At 50.0% G+C, this 20,122-nt stretch overlaps 10 protein-coding genes across 10 annotated transcripts; 5 read left to right on the forward strand and 5 right to left on the reverse strand.

Annotated features, from left to right (window-relative positions):
- Positions 1–284: 284 nt before the first annotated feature.
- On the forward strand, positions 285–1,643 carry YALI1_D34739g (uncharacterized protein; the record flags this gene model as incomplete). Its single annotated transcript, XM_503308.1, has 1 exon — positions 285–1,643. The coding sequence occupies one exon, from the start codon at positions 285–287 to the stop codon at positions 1,641–1,643; it is 1,359 nt and encodes a 452-aa protein (XP_503308.1).
- Positions 1,644–1,856: 213 nt separating this feature from the next.
- YALI1_D34758g (uncharacterized protein) lies at positions 1,857–2,567 on the reverse strand (the record flags this gene model as incomplete). Its single annotated transcript, XM_503309.3, has 2 exons — positions 1,857–2,157; positions 2,515–2,567. 2 exons carry the CDS (start codon positions 2,565–2,567, stop codon positions 1,857–1,859), a joined length of 354 nt encoding a protein of 117 aa, XP_503309.1.
- A 2,308-nt stretch (positions 2,568–4,875) lies between these two features.
- On the forward strand, positions 4,876–9,579 carry YALI1_D34785g (uncharacterized protein; the record flags this gene model as incomplete). The annotated part of the gene is made up of 1 exon (XM_066094278.2): positions 4,876–9,579. One exon carries the CDS (start codon positions 4,876–4,878, stop codon positions 9,577–9,579), a length of 4,704 nt encoding a protein of 1,567 aa, XP_065950350.2.
- An 828-nt stretch (positions 9,580–10,407) lies between these two features.
- Positions 10,408–10,767, forward strand: YALI1_D34840g (uncharacterized protein; the record flags this gene model as incomplete). The annotated part of the gene is made up of 1 exon (XM_503311.4): positions 10,408–10,767. The coding sequence occupies one exon, from the start codon at positions 10,408–10,410 to the stop codon at positions 10,765–10,767; it is 360 nt and encodes a 119-aa protein (XP_503311.2).
- Positions 10,768–11,173: 406 nt separating this feature from the next.
- On the reverse strand, positions 11,174–12,316 carry YALI1_D34860g (uncharacterized protein; the record flags this gene model as incomplete). Its single annotated transcript, XM_503312.3, has 1 exon — positions 11,174–12,316. One exon carries the CDS (start codon positions 12,314–12,316, stop codon positions 11,174–11,176), a length of 1,143 nt encoding a protein of 380 aa, XP_503312.2.
- A 538-nt stretch (positions 12,317–12,854) lies between these two features.
- On the forward strand, positions 12,855–14,249 carry YALI1_D34865g (uncharacterized protein; the record flags this gene model as incomplete). The annotated part of the gene is made up of 1 exon (XM_503313.3): positions 12,855–14,249. The coding sequence occupies one exon, from the start codon at positions 12,855–12,857 to the stop codon at positions 14,247–14,249; it is 1,395 nt and encodes a 464-aa protein (XP_503313.1).
- A 1,088-nt stretch (positions 14,250–15,337) lies between these two features.
- YALI1_D34893g (uncharacterized protein) lies at positions 15,338–15,688 on the reverse strand (the record flags this gene model as incomplete). Its single annotated transcript, XM_503314.3, has 1 exon — positions 15,338–15,688. One exon carries the CDS (start codon positions 15,686–15,688, stop codon positions 15,338–15,340), a length of 351 nt encoding a protein of 116 aa, XP_503314.1.
- A 1,356-nt stretch (positions 15,689–17,044) lies between these two features.
- YALI1_D34907g (uncharacterized protein) lies at positions 17,045–17,577 on the forward strand (the record flags this gene model as incomplete). Its single annotated transcript, XM_068282874.1, has 2 exons — positions 17,045–17,176; positions 17,224–17,577. 2 exons carry the CDS (start codon positions 17,045–17,047, stop codon positions 17,575–17,577), a joined length of 486 nt encoding a protein of 161 aa, XP_068138975.1.
- Positions 17,578–17,825: 248 nt separating this feature from the next.
- YALI1_D34916g (uncharacterized protein) lies at positions 17,826–18,133 on the reverse strand (the record flags this gene model as incomplete). The annotated part of the gene is made up of 2 exons (XM_068282875.1): positions 17,826–18,007; positions 18,058–18,133. 2 exons carry the CDS (start codon positions 18,131–18,133, stop codon positions 17,826–17,828), a joined length of 258 nt encoding a protein of 85 aa, XP_068138976.1.
- An 852-nt stretch (positions 18,134–18,985) lies between these two features.
- Positions 18,986–19,633, reverse strand: YALI1_D34933g (uncharacterized protein; the record flags this gene model as incomplete). Its single annotated transcript, XM_503315.1, has 1 exon — positions 18,986–19,633. The coding sequence occupies one exon, from the start codon at positions 19,631–19,633 to the stop codon at positions 18,986–18,988; it is 648 nt and encodes a 215-aa protein (XP_503315.1).
- Positions 19,634–20,122: the final 489 nt, after the last annotated feature.

Raw genomic sequence — 20,122 nt, forward strand, 5'->3', positions numbered from 1 at the left:
AGGGTAACTGGGCAATATGGACGTGAAGAAGGGTTTGGAGAAAAGATGAGTTTCATATATCAGCAACAGATATCACTCCGACAAGTTGATTAATCATTAATATCAAACACAACTCTTGCCATTACTTAACCATATAGACTTGCACCACGCCAAGTTGCAGCTTTGTACTGCCAGGTCCGTCCCAACTCTAACCTCCAGTATGCACGTAGGCTGTAAATTCACTTGGGCCAAACCTCTCCGCACACAGCTAACCAACCACTTTACACAACCGCCATCACCGACTCATGAGCGCCACGAAATCCGCCGGCCCCACCACGTTGGCTAACCACCTCGACAAGGAGGTTAAGACCGACGTGCTTGGCGCTATTGACTCCGACAAGCTCACCGAGGCAACACAGGGCGACCACAAGGCCATCAATGAGGAGTACAAGATCTGGAAGAAGAACAGCCCGTATCTGTATAATGTGGTTATTGCCACCGTCATGGACCACCCCACTCTGACGGTGGAGTGGCTGCCTGATCTTTTTGACGACATCACCCCGGGCAGTATGAGTGCCCGTCTCATGTTTGGATCTCATAGCTCAGGTCTCGACAAGGACTACATCCACGTTGCATCCGTGGAGCTACCCACTCACCTGCGACCCGAAACTATCGGGCTATTGTCCCAGCAAGAGGGGGGTACTGACATGAAGCAGCATCATGATGCTCACGGCCGACACAAGCGAATCGCCATTGTGCAGAGCATCTACGAGGACGGCGAGGTCAATGTGGCCCGATACAACCCGCTGGCATCGAAACAGATTGCCGCCGCCCATGTCACTGGCGACATTCACATCTTCGACCGCAACAACATCATGAACTCCAAGGAAGAGGCTAAGCCCATCTACAACCTCAAGCATCACACCAAGGAGGGCTGGGGTCTCAACTGGAACATCAATCATGCCGACCAGCTGGTCAGTGGCGCCATCGACTCTACCGTGGCCTTCTGGAAAATCCCCGAGGCTGCCTCTGACGGTTCCTGCAAGGACGTAACACCTCATACCGTCTACCACCATGACGCGGCCGTCAACGACGTCAAGTTCAGCTACAAGATGGACTTTCTGATCGGGTCCGCCTCGGACGACTGCACCCTGCGATTGTGGGACACCCGAAAGCCCGGAAACAAGGCCGCTTGCACCATCAAGGAGTCTCGAGGAATCAACTCGCTGGACTTCAACCCCCACAGCGAGTTTCTGGTCGCAACAGGCTCAGCTGACGAGACCGTCAAGGTGTGGGATATGAGAAAAATGGACACTCCCATTTCGCAGCTCTACTCCCATTGCGACGAGGTGACCAAGGTGCAGTGGTGCCCCCACCAGCCCTCGGTTCTGGCATCTGGAGGACACGACCGAGCCATTCTCGTGTGGGATATTGCTCGTCTTCACGACGATCTCAGCTCGGATGAAAATGACGAGGGACCTCCTGAGCTTCTGTTCCATCACGGAGGCCACAGCTCGCGGATCTCCGACTTTGACTGGCATCCTACTTTGCCCTGGGTCATTGCTTCTGCTGCTGAGGACAATGTTATTCAGGTGTGGCGAATGGCTGAGAGTATCAGTAACGACGAGGCTGTTCCTGCTGATGACGTTGATATGGAGGACTAAGGAGGAAAACTTTTGTATAGTTAGCTAATATATGTATTTGTAAGAGTGGAGTCGTAGCTCATCTGAATGTGATTCCTGGACTTTACAGATACTACAAGTAGCTGTTACCGTACCTACTGTACCAGAATTGCTATTATACAATCATTATGCTATATGTTTATTTGTTATCCGTGTCAGTAAGCAAGTAGCTCACTCGCGCTTCTCTTTTTCCACCTAATTGTTAACCAAGTACCGCAGTCGCCATTCTCGCTGGAACTTCTCCTGCAAATCCGACAGCTGTCGGATCAACGCGTTGCAAGCATTTGTGAGGGCCTCCTGTGGCGAATAGTCGTCTTCGGTCTGGATTCGCAGCACAAAGTTGGCAAATAAAGGATGTTCCACCTTGTAGGCCGCAAAGATGACCCGCGAGTCGTGTAGCAGTTGTGATCGGAGCAGGTTGCCCAGTGTGTGATCTTCTTTCTCGAACTTGATGTTGGCGCAGTTGGGAATTCGAGTGTCCGGGGTGACCTCAAGTCTGTGTTAGGGGAGATAAGAGGAAAACGCTGTCACACATGCGATGGAGGTAAAAACGACATCGTAGCATGAAAGCTGTGGCGAAGAGCCTGCTCACAAAGGCCGTCCCATGGAGAGAGACTCGTTGATAGTGTCTCTCTCGTACAGACCCCATCATCATCACTGTAGCATAAAATGATCGAATCTGCACATTTCTACGTCGGACCTAGAACCACGGTAAACACTTGACCGTCCCTGATACACTGGCATCGCTTCAGAACATCAGATCAGTCTGTGTCCAAAACAGTCTTGAGAGTCGAAGAAGCAGCCCTGGTGCACGATCGTCGTTTATCGTCCCTTTTTCTCGCCAGATACTCACTTTGGGACTCCATCGGGAAGCAGAAACAACTCGAATCTATCGGGAGCGTTCATTTTTGGTTGTGTATGTGTTGATGCTGATAGTGACGGTGACGCCTGTGTGCCTACACAATCTCGCGATGTTTCAGGTAGGGTAATTTGGGTTTGGGAGTGGCTGGGAGTTCGATTCGGTGGTCTGCGTGTTTTTGAGTTATCATGTGTGGAGATGAGAACCTGATGAAGATTTACAAGTAGTTCATTTTTTGTAAGATCTGTTCAATTTACAGAGAAAAATCGTATTTTTTCTTGAATACTGGTGAGCGTACAGTATTTGTAGTCTTCTATGATGTTCTAAAAAAGACAGGAAAGGCTCTCAGGTTCTGACACTTACGATCATCATACGCTCGAGATGACAGTCTGATCTGATCCTGTAAGCCCTGGAGGCTTCCATAGTATGACCCAATTGTACGTATATTACCAATATAGCCATTGTACATCACTTTCCAATGTAACACAGTTCTGCTGGCTGCTTATTAGTGCTAACATGGAGACTCGAGAACAAGGCTACCATAGACGAAGACATTGACCCCTGTCGAGACCAAAGAAGATTGAAAGCGATCGGAAAGGAAATCAGCCACTTCTGCTTGTGTCACCAAGCCGGCGACAGGGTCTTAGTTGTCTTATTTGCCATGAATTTTGTATTATTCACCTTGCTCTGCAATATGGTTGAGTTGCAGGAGTTGCCATAATGGACAAGAACGACAATAAACGTGATAACGCACAATATGTGGGTTAACAGCCCTGTTCATTCAGATACTCATTGCAATATATTGATGGCTTTTCATCTTTCTAATGCGTCTTCCTCTCCTGTCCAACTTTCCTGGTTATTATCCATTCCCCAGATTCAATTACCCCACCATACATGTCCCCTCCAAGTCCCTTGCATCTAGACCCGCCAATATGGTCATCCACGCAATCTCTATAGACCAATCTTTGGTTATTGTAGCGATGGACATTAGCTCCGCTCTCTAATCCAGTGTTGTTGTTGTTGTATTATACATCTATACAAGAAGAAGAACAAAAAAAGGACCCTTCACCAATAGTTCTACCCACGGTACTTGTAGCTCGCTTAAGGCACATTCACATGGTTTCAACCTAATCATGGTGGGGCAGGTTCGGATAAATAGAAGCAGGTCTCCAGAGCTAGTGGCCACCACTGAACCACCATTATGAGCGAAAAGCTCCGCGAATTAAGGAGACGTCGAGAATTACCTCCTTTACCTGGGTGAGTGAGTTGTGTCTGTTATGGAGCTTGTAGCTCTTGTTGTGTGGCCGGAGGCAGTTGTACTGCAAGTGACGGGATTTTTCCCTGGGTGAAGAGCTACAAACCACTGCCAAAGGAGTCCAATACTCTCTGGCCGTCTCTACCAACACTATCTACAGTATGTGCCAGGCCCGGACATGAACTGCTACATTGTTCCTGATGAGTAAGCGTTTTATGCAGGCCTCTGCGTGTCTCAGATTAGGGTTGTAGACCCTGTCTAAGAACCGGTTACAGGTTATGACCAAAATATCTGGAAAAAAATGAGCTCTCTTTTCGGAGTCACCCTAACACAGCCCAAAAATCCCCAGCAACCGTTCCGGTGAGTATCTTGCCCGTTGGTCATTTTTCTGTCGCATAGTGTTGTGTGATGCAGTCATGCATTCCTCATGTAAGAGGTTATGACGCTGGCCCAATTTGAATTTTGCCTACTCTGTTTCCTTGCATCTTTCGCATCAGCAGACGACAAAAACGTGAGTGTCTAGCGGCTTCAAAAGCGGCCGAATGAGGCAGAGACAAGACGCGGCAGGCATATGACGTTGCATCGATCGATCCACCAAACAACCGACTAACCCAGGACCCCCGCAACACATTTATTATTACTCCCACACGTCCATTGGCGTAATTACTGTGAGTATTACAAAAGGAGTATGAAGAGGGGTGTCGGAGACATGGAGCGACGGCGACGACGGCAAGGCTGCCACAAAGGGTGGGCCTGGACGATGACCCTGAAACTGGTTTTGACGATGATATTCCTGACGTGTTGTTCAGCTGTTACTTCAAACTAGCCGAAGTGCGGCGCCCGATCAACAACGTCTTATCTACGAATCGGGGCTAGAACGATACTGCTGTTGTTATGGTAACAACTACAACTCGACTGAGCACATATTCTTACACGTTTGTCTGTGTTGCTTCCGTGCCTGTGTTTGTGTGTCTGTGGTGCCGTTTCGCCCACATGCAGCAGTATTGATTCGACGTCACCAGGGTGTATCAAGTCACATGCATCAAGCTGTGGTGTAGCAGAGGACATGGAACCCCGACGTCGTGCGATTTCATTGTGACATGGCCATTTATCATCATCCCCGGCCTTACTGTGTCAGTTGCCCGTTTGCCTCGTACACCTGTCTGACCGTGCTTTGTGCCATAAATCACACTTCGACGTTGCCTCTATGCAGCTGGTCCCAACCCAAAATCATGCACCTCATACTAACTCAGACAATGGACCAACCACAGGAGAAACCAGCATCCAACGCTACGTCTCCCAAAATGTCGCCAAAGACTGAGCCCGAGGCGGAATCCGGAGCGGCTCCTGCTATCACTACTGCTCCTGCATCCACCCCGGCTGCTGCCGTCCCCGCTCCTGACGCCGCGTCTGTCGCAACACCCTCAGCAACACCAGTCGCAACATCATCAGCAAAAGAAGCATCCACCCAGGCAGCACCCACCACCACCGCTGCTCCTGCTTCTGATGCCCCGGTTGCCACCGCTCCCCTCGCAACCAGTGTTCCGCCTACTGTGAAACCGGAGGAGAGTGTTCCTGCTCCTGGCCCCGCCGGCAGTGCTTCTACCACCACAGCGTCCACGTCAGCAGTGCCAACACCCGTACCTGCCACAGCACCAGCACCTGCTGTTCCCGCTGTCGCAGCACCCCCTTCCACTGGCTCTGCTCCACCTTCTACTGCGGGCCCCAGTTCGGCTTCCCCGGCTCCTCCCCATCCTGCTCCTCCGGCCTCTGCGCCCGCTCCTGCACATTACCACGGCTCTCCCCCTCATCAGATGCACCCCGGCCCTGTCCCTGGACCCCGAGGCTCGCCTGCTCCTCCTCAGCAGCCCCAGCAGCACACTCCTCAGCCTGGGGCACAACCCTCGCCCGCTGGAGACATTGAACACATGCACCATATGCACTTGCCACCGCGAAACCACTCGCAGACCAGCGTGTACCGTGCACTCAATGTGACTGATGCGCTCACATATCTGGACCAGGTGAAAATCCAGTTCAGCGATAACCCGGACGTGTACAACCGGTTCCTGGACATTATGAAGGACTTCAAGAGCCACACGCTCGACACCCCAGGCGTCATTTCGCGTGTCTCCAACCTTTTCCGAGGCTTCCCACATCTCATTGAGGGCTTCAACACGTTCCTTCCTCCCGGATACCGCATTGAGTGCAGTGGCGATCCCTCCGACCCCCATCCTATCAAAGTAACCACCCCCGCGGGTACTACTACTGGTGCCGAGATGGGTATTACCCAAGGTCAGCAGCCTCAGCCTCATTTGCAGCAACAGACTCAGCAACAGCAGCAGCAGCAGCAGCAAGGAGGTCCCCAGCAGCAACAGGGAGGTCCCCAGGGTGGTCCTCAGCAAGGAGGCCCTCAGGGAGGCCCCCAAGGCCCCCCTCACATGCAGCACCCTCACATGCAGCAGCACCCCCACCACCCCCCTCCACATGGAGCTCCTCTCTACGGTCCTCCCTCCGAGCAGGCCGCTGGACAGTCTCTTCAGCAACTCTCTGGAGTAGATAACCGAGCCTCCCCCAGCGAGCCCAGCCGCCGATCTGGAGCACCCGTCGAGTTCAACCACGCCATCAACTACGTGCACAAGATCAAGAACCGGTTTGCTGACCAAGAAGAGACTTACAAGCACTTTCTGGAGATCCTGCAGACCTACCAAAAGGAGCAGAAACCCATTGGTGAAGTGTACCAACAGGTGACAATCCTGTTCCGCAACGAGCCCGACCTGCTGGACGACTTCAAGCAGTTTCTGCCTGACACTAGCGGTGAGGCTGCTGCTTATCTGGAGGCTGTGGGTCAACAGCAGCGTCTTCCTCCCGTTGGAAACTTTGCTCCTGCCTATCCTGGTCCTGTTCATCAGCCTAGTGGAACCCCGGGGGCTGCAACTGCTCCTCCCCCTTCTACTGCTGCTCCCTCGGTCAAGAGAAAGCGATCTTCTGTCAGCGAATTTCCTACCGAATATAGCAATATTCGAGGCGGGGCTGCTGCTGCTGCTGGAGCTGCGAACAAGCGGAAGAAGGAGGACTCTCCTTCCCTTCTGCCCACGCCCTCTCCATTGGCTCCCACTTCTGGCAACGATGCTCTCGTGGAGGAGATCTCCTTCTTCGACCGAGCCAAGAAACACATTTCCAACAAGGCTGTGTACAACGAGTTCCTAAAAATTCTTAACCTCTTCTCCCAGGGTCTCATTGACAAGGCTACTCTTGTGGAGCGAGTGGAGGGCTTTCTGGGTGGTTCTCACGAGCTGTTTGCCTGGTTCAAGAAGTTCGTCAACTATCAAGAGAAGCCGCTGCATATCGAGAACATTGTGTTCAAAAAGTCGCATCTTGAGCTATCGTTGTGTCCTCCTCTGGGCCCCTCCTACCGGCTGCTTCCCAAGTCGGAGCGGTTCATGCCCTGTTCCGGCCGTGATGAAATGTGCTGGGAGGTGCTGAACGACGAGTGGGTCGGCCACCCTACCTGGGCGTCCGAGGACTCTGGTTTTGTCGCCCACCGAAAGAACCAGTACGAGGAGGTTCTTCATCGAGTCGAGGAGGAGCGTCATGAGTACGACTACTACATTGAGGCGAACCTGCGGTCGATTCAGACGCTTGAGACCATCAGCAACCGAATCGCCAACATGAGCCATGAGGAGCGGCTCAACTTCCGACTGCAGCCTGGTCTGGGACATGGCACCACCATCTACCAGAAGGTGATTCGCAAGATATATGACAAGGAGCGAGGCCTGGAAGTGATCGAGGCGCTTCATGAGAACCCTGGTATTGCTGTTCCTGTTGTTCTGCGACGTCTGAAGCAGAAGGACGAGGAATGGCGACGAGCACACCGAGAGTGGAACAAGGTGTGGCGGGAAACCGAGCAGAAGGCCTTCTACAAGTCTCTGGACCATCTGGGACTCACCTTCAAGCAGCTTGACAAGAAGATGTTGACCAGCAAGCAGCTTGTTGCCGAGTTGGCTGCTGCTCGAGTCGACAGCAATGCCACTCCTGCCGCCAAGAAGCCTCTCCTCGGTCTCAAGCCTGTTCAGCAGCTGGACTATGATTTCAAGGACTATTCTGTGTTTGGAGATGTTCTCAAGCTGGTCAGTGTGTTTCTGGAGCATAGCAGCAGTTATAGCGCTAATGATCGGGAGAAGCTGGGTGTTGTTATGGACGGTTTCCTCTGGTTGTTCTTTGGTTACGAGAGCGAGTCTGCCAAGGTCGAGGAGTTTAAGGAGGAGACTGAGGACAAGATTGACGAGGACGACAAGGAGGCTGAGGCTCGAGACAAGAAGGAGGATGACAAGAAGGAAGAGTCTCCTATCAAGGTCGAAGAGGAGAAGGAGATGAAGGATGAGTCCAAGGAGTCTACGGATGCTAAGGATGAGTCCAAGGTGTCCAATGATGCCAAGGATGAGTCCAAGGAGTCTAAGGATGCCAAGGATGATGTCCCTACCACTAACGGACACTCCAATGGAACGGCTAAGATTCGCCCATCTCTCCGTGAAATCCTGCTAAAGGCCAAGTCTCGAGACAACAGTCCTGACGCTGAGGATCCTTCTCACCCCTGGATCCACACCGAAACCCCTCTCAACACTTCCACGCCCGGCAAGCGACACCGGTTCAACCTTTTTGCCAACACCACCATCTACGTTTTCTTCCGTCTGCTGCAAACTCTGTACCAGCGACTTGTGGAGGTCAAGGCTCTGGAGGAGACTGTGTCAGCAGAGATTGCTTCTCGAACCCCCGTTGACTTTGCCGTCGATCTTAACCTCTACGACCACAAGCTGGACGACATGGGTCTGCGATTCAAGTCGAAGAACTGCTATCCTCAGCTGCTCAATCTGTCGTGTCGACTGATTGAAGGAGATGTGGAGCACCAGTGGTTTGAGGAGGCTCTGAGACAGGCATACCGAAACCGTGCCTACAAGCTATACACCATTGACAAGGTTGTGCAGGCTCTGGTCAAGCACATGCATACTGTCATCAGTGACCAAAAGTCCAATGACATTATGCTACTTTTTGAGCGAGACCGTCTAACCCCCACGTCGTCTGTTCATCAACAGATTCTGCATCGTCTCCAGGTCAAGCAGGTGGTTGACTCGGACGAGAGTCTTTACAGAATCGAGTTTGACGAGAAGACCGGACATGTGAGCATTGTCTATTTGTCTGGTGAGGACGAGTCTGTCAGTGTGGTTGGAGCTTCTGACGAGGACAAGTGGAAGTATTATCTGACTTCCTATGTCATGGCAAACCCCACCGAGGGAGTCAAGTCGGACAAGATCCGAATGCCTCTGTTGAGAAGAACTCTGGAAGACTTTGAGTCGCGTGACGAGGAGGAAGACGGGCATGTGCATTCCGATTCGATCTTTGAGACGGTGGAACAGAATCTGCTTGTTCGAATTGCTCTGGGATCATTCAAAATGTTTTTTGTCCCTGGAACCGAAGACTGTTTTGTCCGAAAGAGTGTCAAGACTGAGCCTGTCAAGGGCGAGACTGTCCGGCAGCAAAAGTTTAAGGCCATCCAGGATGGATCTTCTACCTTCAAGCAGGGTCTGGACCAGTCTCAGATTGACACTCTGACGTCGCACTTCGAGGCATTCAAGAATGGCGAGGTGGATGAGTTGCTGGTGGATATCAAGACTAACAGCACCAGTGATACCGAAGACCCTAACAAGACCACCGAGATGGTCGATGGAGACAAGACTGAGGAGGTCAAGGAGGAAGATGAGGGAGAAAAGGTGGAGACTGAAAAGGAGGACGTGGAAATGAAGGAGTGAAGGATTTTTGTATGATTAATGTATTTTATTGTAAAGCTAAGTCGAATGTTATCAGCGAGTGCACAGTACATACATATTAGAGCGTAGTGAGTAGCACGGTGGGCATTGATCGAAAACGCTTTTAACCGTCAGTGTTGTAATTACTGTATATGGGTGGGGAAGTTGTGGGGTTGGTGTGAGACCACAGGTATGAATGTGAACCTGTCTTAGATCCATTTATTGTGGTGTACTAGTGTCACGAGGACTACCCCGGGAGGTATAAATAAAGGTCCTTGATCGGTGAAAGTGTCACAGAAGGAAAGGTATTAATAACATGTTTTTCTTCATTGAACTATTTTGGGCCGCGATCTTCTACTTTTGCAAGTGTGGACCATTTGAGGGGAATGGACCGGTTCCAAATGACACATTATAAGGTAACCCCAAGATGGCATTATTGAGATGATTAAAGGAAGAGAATTTGAGGAACTTGTTCATCACGCAGTAAAAAAAAAAAAAAAAAAAAAAAAAAAATTCGCTGCAAATGATCTACGATACTGTAACAAAATAAATAATATCTGTCAAGTAAAAACTGGACGGCTTGAGTAAAGGTTGTAAGGACAAGTTGGGCGGGGGAGTGCGGTACAGTACGAAAACTATGGCTCCAAAGTCAATCAAACCTTTGCGAGGGCGGTCTAGCCCACAATTTGGGCCATGATACTCGCCATTAGTCGGTCTCCCTCACCTAAAGGCCTACCCCTGTATTGTCCTGGTTTCATAGACTAAAGTTTACTATCAGCACGTGAATACGACAATCTCTGCTTATCGTTCTCAACATCACTTCATTTGCAAATGACCAAGGAGCGGTACTACGAGAGCCAGGAGCGCGATTTGAAAAAGGACATCCGGTCAGTTGAACGAGCGTTATTTGGGCTCGAGGATAACGTTGAAGGAGCCAGCTTGCGAGCCCTGAAGGCCCAAAAGGAGCTGGATGAAGCAGAAGCTGATTTGGAGAAGGCTCGGCAGGAAATGAAGGTGGCCAGACAGCGGCTGGACGGATACAGAGAGCAGCTGAAGGAGCTACGTGACGCAAGAAACGGCAAGACGACGCCAAAAAAAAGCCAGATCGATACCCTGGAACTCATGAATGAAGTGGAGATAGTCAGGGGGCTGGGTTTGGACTATCTGCAGAAGCTTGAGGTTAGACCGTGAAGGGACCCGCGGAGAAAAACAAGCACCTGTTTGTGTGTCACACGTACAACAGGGCCACCGGCAGCTTTATTGCCTCCAAGCCCCATTCTCGACACTACTCTACAGTGTACATACTGTACAGCGGTTTAAGACCTGTGTCAACCATGCATGTGCCGAAGAGTTTGGGGGTTCTGGGGAGGAACTTGGGTGGTGTAACAAACACCTGGAGAGTAGAGTATGATGCGTTCTCCAAGAGTATCACTGTTATTAATGTGCTCAGGATGGACTCAGTTTATTCACACGACAATCAATATATATACTAACGTCTATTTATAACAATACACCTGATAAACCATACAGAGGTACAGTACAAGCACATGATTCACTCATTGCAATCCATTTTCTATATGCTATAAATACTTTTCTTCTAAATGTCGGTATGTTCGACTCCAAAATCAGCCAACTTTTCGCCCTCCACGTTTCTCCAGTGATCTCGTTTGTAGAAATCGTTTTCTGCCTGCATCTTTCCAGCTCCAATCCCTCCCAGAAGACAATCCGGCTCCTCACCTCGTCGTCGAAGACCGTCCTTGAGGTTCTGAAGAGGTACATTCTCAGGGTCGTAGTCCACGTGGTCCGGGGGCCAGCACAGAGGCTCGCCTTCCTCTGTGTATCCGCTCTCGTTCTTCTCAAAAGTGATTCCGTCTCCTCTAGGTTGTCCCCAGGGTAGCCAAAAGGTCAGAGGAGAACCTACAGCGTTGAAGATGTTAGTGAAGAGCTCGATATCGTAAGGGAACTCGGCTCTCTCCTCGGTCACAATTTTACGTCGAACCAGACTCTCAATACGGTCACATTCCCAGGACTCAATCTGAGTAATACCGTTACACATGTTGACAAAGACACGAATAGTGAGAATGCCAACTGTGAAGAGCACAAAGAACGAAGCGGGCAGAAAGACAATCGAGAGAATGACCTCGGTCTTGTCAAACAGGTAGGAAGGAAGATGTTTATCTCTCCACAACTTCATGATTCGGATACACAGTCTGATGAAGAGGTATCCAACAGTCATATCGACCCAGACTAAAAACCGCATGAAATGAGGCATATTTCTGTGTCCCACAGTGTTGTTGGTCCAGGGACAATGGTGGTCCATCTTGAGAACGCAGACGCCCAGGGCTTTGGAATGATGAGTTCTCTCGGGCTTATAAGCCTTGCATTTGAGACAATACATCTTCATGCCATTCTCGGGAGGCGTGTAATTTTTAGGTGGCGATCCAGGAGGCACTATGATGGCGATGATGTAAGAGATCCAGACCATGGCAGAGGCGCAGATGAAGAGAGTCAGCTCGTTGTTGGAAACATGGTGAGGCAGAATGTAGATGGCCGAGAACGTCGACAGCGTGAAGATGATTATGCACGGAATTATCACTCCTATCCACGGATTGGAGAATGTGATCATGGTGGAACTGTTGAAGACACTATAGTATGCTTGAAATCGCGTCTGATCTTTGATATGCGCTGTACATGCGTTCCACGTACCAGTACATCCCAGCTTACTAAGGAGTAGATGCATATATTAGGCCCTAACCTTGAGCTCCGTTTAGACGAAATGAATTATTGTGTCGCGGAGTCATTAAACCCAGGTTGGTCGTCGCAATTGGTAGTTATGTGGCTCAATTAGTTGCTCAGTCTCCATTTTCTGATGGAGGCTGCTCTTCCGCTATCAGACTTAAAGAAATTCATACTTTTAATTGGTCCCACTATTCAGAGTCAGTTGAAGCTTCGGGATAAAGTCAAGTCAAAGTGGGGTCAGAAAGGAGGTCGTTATCTGGTGATATTACTAAGATAGGCCTCGAATTTTGCTCAGTAATTGTAACCAGCCTGGTCTCTATACCCCGCTGTTGTGTTCGTATAACGTCACGTGACCCACGACAATGGCCTAATCGTTCCATGCGGCCCGGAAAAGGCGGCTTATCTCTCCCTCTTACAGTAAGCTAGTCCCAATAAAAAGCTTATTTTGACAACCTTCCCCAACTGAGTCACTCCCCAGATTTTTTGCAGGACACCTTCTGACTACCACCACCACCAACAGTTCACCACCACAAGCGAAAATGTCTGCCGAAGTTCCTTCTAAACTCAAGCTCTGGGGAGGCCGATTCACTGGCGCCACCGATCCCCTCATGAACCTGTACAATGCGTCTCTGCCTTACGACAAGAAGATGTACGAAGCTGATCTCGAGGGTACCCGAGTGTACACTGCGGCTCTGCGAAAGCTCGACATTCTCAACGACCACGAGCTAAGCGAGATTCACCGAGGTCTGGAAGAGATCAAGAAGGAGTGGGCCGCCGGCACCTTCAAGGAAGAGGAGGGAGACGAGGACATTCACACTGCCAACGAGCGACGACTGGGCGAGATTATTGGCCGAGACATCTCTGGCAAGGTGCACACTGGCCGATCTCGAAACGATCAAGTCGCTACCGACATGCGACTGTATGTGCGAAAGGAGCTGGGAGAGATCCGAAACCTGCTGGCCGACTTCATCAAGGTGCTTATCAACCGAGGTAAGACTGAGATGGACGTGCTCATGCCGGGATACACCCATCTTCAGCGAGCCCAGCCCATCCGATGGGCCCACTGGCTTTCATCTTACGCTACTTACTTCACCTCCGACCTGCAGCGACTGGACCAGCTCATTGAGCGAGTCAACATGTCTCCTCTGGGCTGTGGAGCTCTGGCTGGCCACCCCTTTGGCATTGACCGAGAGTACATTGCCACCGAGCTTGGCTTTGGCGGCATCATCGGTAACTCCCTTGTTGGTGTCGGTGACCGAGACTTTGTCACCGAGACTCTCTTCTGGGGCTCTCTGCTCATGAACCACATTTCTCGATTTGCTGAGGATCTCATCATCTACTCCACTGCCGAGTTTGGCTTCATCCAGCTTGCCGATGCCTACTCCACCGGTTCTTCTCTCATGCCCCAGAAGAAGAACCCGGACTCTCTGGAGCTTCTTCGAGGCAAGTCTGGCCGAGCTTTTGGCCAGCTGGCCGGCTTCATGATGTCCGTCAAGTCCACTCCTTCCACCTACAACAAGGATCTGCAGGAGGACAAGGAGCCCCTGTTTGACAACCTCACCACCGTGTCTCACTCCATCCAGATTGCCACCGGCGTCATGTCCACCCTCTCCATCAACAAGGAGAAGATGGAGGGTGCTCTTACCATGGACATGCTGGCCACCGATCTGGCCGACTACCTGGTCCGAAAGGGCGTCCCCTTCCGAGAGACCCACCACATCTCTGGTGAGGCTGTTCGAACTGCCGAAGAGCTCAAGGTGTCTGGTATCGACAAGCTGACCCTGGAGCAGTACAAGAAGATTGACGAGCGATTCGAGGAGGACGTGGCCAAGGTCTTTGACTTTGAGCAGTCTGTCGAGCGACGAACCGCCATTGGAGGAACTGCCAAGTCCGCCATTCTCCAGCAGTTTGATGCTCTTGAGAAGGCTCTCTAAGTGTACTGTATATAGGAATTTATGACGTTCAAAGTTACTGTAGAGTCAGGGTGTGCTGGAAGACTTGGATGGAACACTCCGGTTGGAGTGAACGAGTGCAGAGAAGAAGGCAACCAGGAGATATATATGACCGGATCGATGGCACTTAAATGTGTGTACCAACTACATGTACAAGTACGAGTCTTCTGTTCCTGACAAGCCTATCAAAACCCCTGAGAATCCTCTGACCAAACCTGCATTCATGCAATGCAGCTGCAACCTTCCATCTCAGGCGAGCAGCGTGGTATCAAGACCGGAGTTTGCTCCATACTTTTTGCGTCATTTTCAGCACATTTTTCAAGGGATAAAGTGAACGTCGCAGCCAACCTCTGTGATACTACTCACTCAGTCTGGGTTAAAGAAACGTAGCGTAATTATGTCCGTTCTCAGCCGCATATGTCTATTTATAGTGAGCGGAAAGTGAGTACTTATTTTGAGCTGTGGTAGCGACCTGAATATTATCGCCGTCCTCTCATCTAATGAAGACCATGAATGCAGATCATATATCATTATCTAATTGTAGAGTGACTTAGACTACATGTAGCTACTTTTACTTGTAGTTTCCCTTGGACGGTTTTGTTACCAGCATAAACAAGCGCTCGTGAAAGATGTTACTATAGTTCCCCTTGAAGTTAGCAAAGGCAGTGAAAAATTTCACTGTCTAGCTTGTGTTGATAAAATTGTGCTGATAAATCTACAAGTATACCAGGGACCCTGTTACTTTTACATATCAATTGACTGACATACTTGCATCTTTTATAGGTCAGCATCGACATCTCCATTTCTATCGCACAGACGTTGCGCTGGAGAACTCTACACAGTACAAGTATATCTATACCCTACAACATATCTAATATCATTCACTCATTCACATACTTAATTCTCCTTGTTGGACCGTTAGTGGCGTGTGGTGTACTCTCGTCTTATTGTGCGCGATAGTGGGCTCACACAGGCCATGGCGTTTGTGTTAGTTTTGCGGGCTCTGCCGCGAGACGCCGTATCGTTCATCGTCATATCCGCTCGTCTTAGCTCCGTTCTCCTGCTGTCCCCTAGTTGTTCTGGCTCAGCTGGCTGCTCTCTTTGATAGGCGACTGGACACCTGGGGGCGACGAGCCGCCAGGAGCACACGAACCTCCTCCACAACCGTTGTGCTGGAGCTTAGAGATCTTTTCGGGGTTGGGGTGCTGAAGTCCGACCTGGCCGGCATCTACCGAGTCGACCCGTCCAGCCCGGCTCATGGCATAATCTCCAGAGTCGAAGTACTTTCGCTCGTTGATTTTCTTGGAAAGCACGTCCTTCTGGGTAGGCAGCTTGCCGTAGAGCTTGAAAATCCGCTGCTCTTCAGGTGACAGAGACGACACGTCGACCTTGTTTGCACGGTTGGGGTTCAGAGACGACATGTGGAACGTGGTGTGTGTGTTTCTGAGTGTTGTTTCTGTGTGGTGGAGTTGGGTTGACTGGTTCGTAGCAGGTTTGGTGAGTGCTGTGTCGACTGCTATAATACTGGGCAGTACATACCGAACTGCACATAGACTCTAACTCAACTAAGTTTTGTCCCGTGTGCAGCCCAAGTGTAATGTCCAGGTCAAGACACATCCCAGACCTGAATGATACAGCTTGTGGACGGTGCGTGCTAGCTGCCGTCTGTCTTTCAATGAAATAATACCTCCGTCTCTGGCACTTCTGTCATCCACTTACAAGCACAGTGCAATTAGCATATGTTCTCCGAACTCTTGTACGGCAACCCCTCCCTCTAACATCTACTACACCTTTTTTTCTCACCTGGCCCACCAAATAACGTCGGCGTGGAACAAGCTATGTTACGAGAGCCAATAGCCACTCTCCACTATGGTCTTGGTTGTTTGTCGTCGAGACAACGGAACATTTTGGTACAAGTACAATGGAATGAACTCCGCAAATACAAAAAAACCCAACCATGTGGGGTCTTAGATCTACCCTAACCTGTAGGAGGAGGTGGCGACCTTGGAGGAGAGAGAGAGAGGCAGAGACACACTTTCTGAGCGACGTAAAGCTCAGGTGAGCAGGCGAACCTTGCCGGGTTGTCGCTACAGGCCATTTTGCCCGCTTCCGTCTCATTTTATATAGCCAGATACCAGCCTGTGGGTACGAGCATGTGTGTTGCTGCTCTGATAGCACAGTATATCTAGAGCAAGTGGCAAATGACAGCAGAACATTTTTGCTACACATGAGTATGTACTTGTACATACTGTACCCGTCGCTTGTATCGTAGGACACTCTGATATGCTTGTATTGTCGCACTTACGATGTGATCCAGATACGAACGCAAGCGAAAAGCCATTTATTACACCTCTGCTCCATGGTACAGTAAGTACGAGTACGAGTAACTGCTTTCACATGAAGAAACACACTAACTGGCTTAGTAACAAATGTCTTGGGTCTTGTGGAACGCGCCATTACATCATGTTACCTTGGAACAGTGTTTAACAGCATGCAGACCAGGCCAAATCAAGGTCAAATCACGGACACGACCCTCATTTTGGCTCCATCGAGAGGGGCTGTGTCCCTATAGCGGCGTCCAACGGCCTACGTGGGAGACACTTGCTTCGTGCTTTTGCATACCGCTCGCTTGCATGTTGACCAATGGCACTACTGGTCCTCTGAACATGCCCCCAACGTCGGGTCATGGGAACACCTTATGGCTTTAGAGTTCCACATGTGAAGACGGAAACCACCTTTCAACAAGAAGCGAACTGAAAGCAAATGTAAACTTGGGCATGAAGATATCTCAGAACGGTATGAGACAGTTACCAGACGGTGTATTATCTGAGGCTCTTGCAACACGACAACCTGGTAAGCCAAGATACACGAATTATTTGCAGTTTGAATCGATGGTGACAGCTTCACTCGTCTGGTGGCGAAGGCCCATATTTTGTGCTGTACATTCATTCGGCAGGTAGTTCGTGAGCTGCACTTCTCGGTGGACTATCGTTTGTACAATGCAACACCTCAACCCCGCCGCCCTGACAGACCAACAGTGTCTGGTGAAAAGCGTTGGCTAAATCTAAATCGACCTGATGAACAAGACCTTGTGGAAGTAAAAATGCCGCTAATTGTTGCCTGGACCGAGCGCAGAGCCCTTCGCTTTTGTACAGGAATTACCCCATCTCATTTTTCATGGAAGTGTGAAGTCAATAGCATACTTCACCTCTCAGAAGTGCTCTTCAACTGTGACGTAAAGGAGTCTTTTACTCGGTGCTATGCAGCATTCTGCGCCTGCTACAGTAGTTCGTACAAGCCTCGACGTTGAGCAAGAATGTGCCCACAGAAGAGTGCTCAAAAACACCTCCAGATCTGCAACTGAGGTCGTGGTACTTGTACATCACGATCATCATCTCGTTTTTCCTCTAACCATACCCAATGGGGAGAGTTATTGAGCAGGGTAACATGTACCCCCGTTCACTTTAGCCCAACTTTATCAGAACCTTGTCAAAACAGCAGCTATCTGTGTGGCGTGCTTAGTCAGTGTCCCATCTACGTCATCGGCAAGACCGACGTTCAATCGGTCCGTCTGTAGCGCAAATATGGAACACCAGCTTGCTGGATCAGAGATTGATTCGAGGGGGCTAACGTGACTTTCATGACCGTGCTAAAACAGCTGATGTTACAGTAAGTATAAGCGTGGTTATGTTTCTGAGCTGAGACGGTCTTGTAGTGTTTGAGAATGAGTGGGTAGATTTCTGAATGTCTCTCAATCAGACATTTCCCATGAACGGCTGCTGGAAGAAACCCATTCGATGGCTATATGCACTGATAGTTTTCGTTTGCATATCATCCAAACACCGTTTTGTAACCACAGCATACATCTTCTGAGAATTGCCACTATATCACCTACAGTAGCTGATGACATCCCGTAGCCCGACCATTGTTCTTGCTCTTACAGTAAGACCCTTTTCACACTAACTACTTGGAACAGTATCGGCGGCGATATCTGTCAGTCTTCAAGGATCAATACTCTTGAGACGTCAAAGCCGAAGTTCGGTCGGCCCTGTTGTCACATTCACGTCATTACGTCAAGAATATCAAATGAGCGGTGGGCTAGCGTCGAGTACATACTGTAGCTTCTAGACTACCATAGTGGAGCCCCAGGGAAGTAGTCCAGGTGTAAAAAGCTATCGATATGTGTGTTTGTAGCCATCTATGGTGTTGTTTTCCTGCGACTAATACCCCCATCATGTGTTGATGAGCACAGAATGTCTCATACGGTGTGGCTGACTTCTCTATCATGAGTAGATGCCTGGTAATACTGTAGCTACTATACTGTATATTACAATTTACATGCTGTACTACAGTATATGTTCTGTCTCCGCCTTCATCCGGGAAAAGTGGAGTATCTTTAAGCACAGAGATACAGCTGGAGATAATGCTCTCGGTAGCGCAAGTTGTGCATTAGCACGATCTCTATTTTTTAGTCTAATGAGGTATCTGCTATACCCCTGTTGACTCGAGGAGCTAACCACAAACATCTTGTCGATGTTTGTGAAGCGTTACATCAGTCTACAGTTTCTACATGGGATCATTCAGAAAATACAATGGCTAATGACGTGCTACTAACAAAGTATTATGTTATTATATTAGATTAAGTAGAACTCTGGAGAAACTGAACCGAGTACACATACTGTAGCTACTACCGTAGCTACTGTAGAAGATGTCTACATTTAAAGAGAGATTCCAAGACCAGCGAGGAGGCCCTTAACCTTGTCGACCAGGGCAAGAGCGGGGTTGACCTGGCCACTGAGAAGAGGCACGTCACCGAGCAGGGTGTTGAGAACCTGATCAAGAGTTCCGAGGAGAGCAGGCAGAACGTCAAGGACGGGGCCAAGCACTGCCTTGTCGACATCGTCAACAAGCAGAACCACAATCTTCTCGAGAGTGGTGGTGATGCTGAGAACCAGAGGAGAGAGGATGATGGGAACAAGGAGTCCGATCACGGGTCCGAGCAGAGGAAGGTCCTCGAGAGCGGCTACGACGCTGTTGAGACCGGTGGTGAGGTCGGTGAAGGTCTTGGCCAGAACCTCAGCAGCAGAGGCAGAGCCAGGTTTGATGATAGAGTTAACAGATCCAACCAGCAGATTGATGACCACGCCAACAATGGAGGTCAGAGAGCCGACCAGATCAAGAAGGCCTCGCTCCTGGAGAGCGTGGGCAGTGTAGACCTCGACTGTTCGAGCGGCCAACTCCTCGTAGGCACGCTCGTTGAGAACAACAGGAGCAGGGGCAGGGGCAGGGGCAGCGTTGGGGGCAGGAGCGGCAACAGCAGCGGTGGCCAGGGCGGCAGCAAGGATCATAGACTTGGCAGAGACCATTGTGTAAGAGATTAGTTTGTGAGAAAGAAGATGTTTGTGATAGGAGATGAGGGAGGGAAACCAGGTCTTTGGGGTCTCTTATATATCCTTGGAACAGTCAACGGTCTGGTCAGCTACTCTCAACCCGGAACATTTCTCTCTTCATTGTTCAGAGTGGCGTGCATAGGGGGCTAGGCTAAGCAACAAGCAGAGGCACTAGCGGGTTCTTTGTCTCCTGGACTTGGTTATCTAGGAGTGCCTCTGGTACGTGCGTAGATGTTTAGAGGACCCCCAAGATGGACACGCGGTATGTAGGTAGGGCTCACTCTTGTTCCTGGGTGCCTGCTTGGAATCTGTATAAAAGAGTGGAGAGTGCGGAGAGAGAGCCAGAGATCATCGAGATCTGCGCAGATTGTGTAGTGATTATGCGTGTGGATCGGTTCTTCAGGGAGGGAGAGAGCTACGCAGTTCAATCGAACCATCGCGACTTCTGCTGCTGTCTCAGTCTTA

Source organism: Yarrowia lipolytica, chromosome 1D, assembly GCF_001761485.1.
Source record: "Yarrowia lipolytica chromosome 1D, complete sequence".
NCBI classification, from domain to species: domain Eukaryota; kingdom Fungi; phylum Ascomycota; class Dipodascomycetes; order Dipodascales; genus Yarrowia; species Yarrowia lipolytica.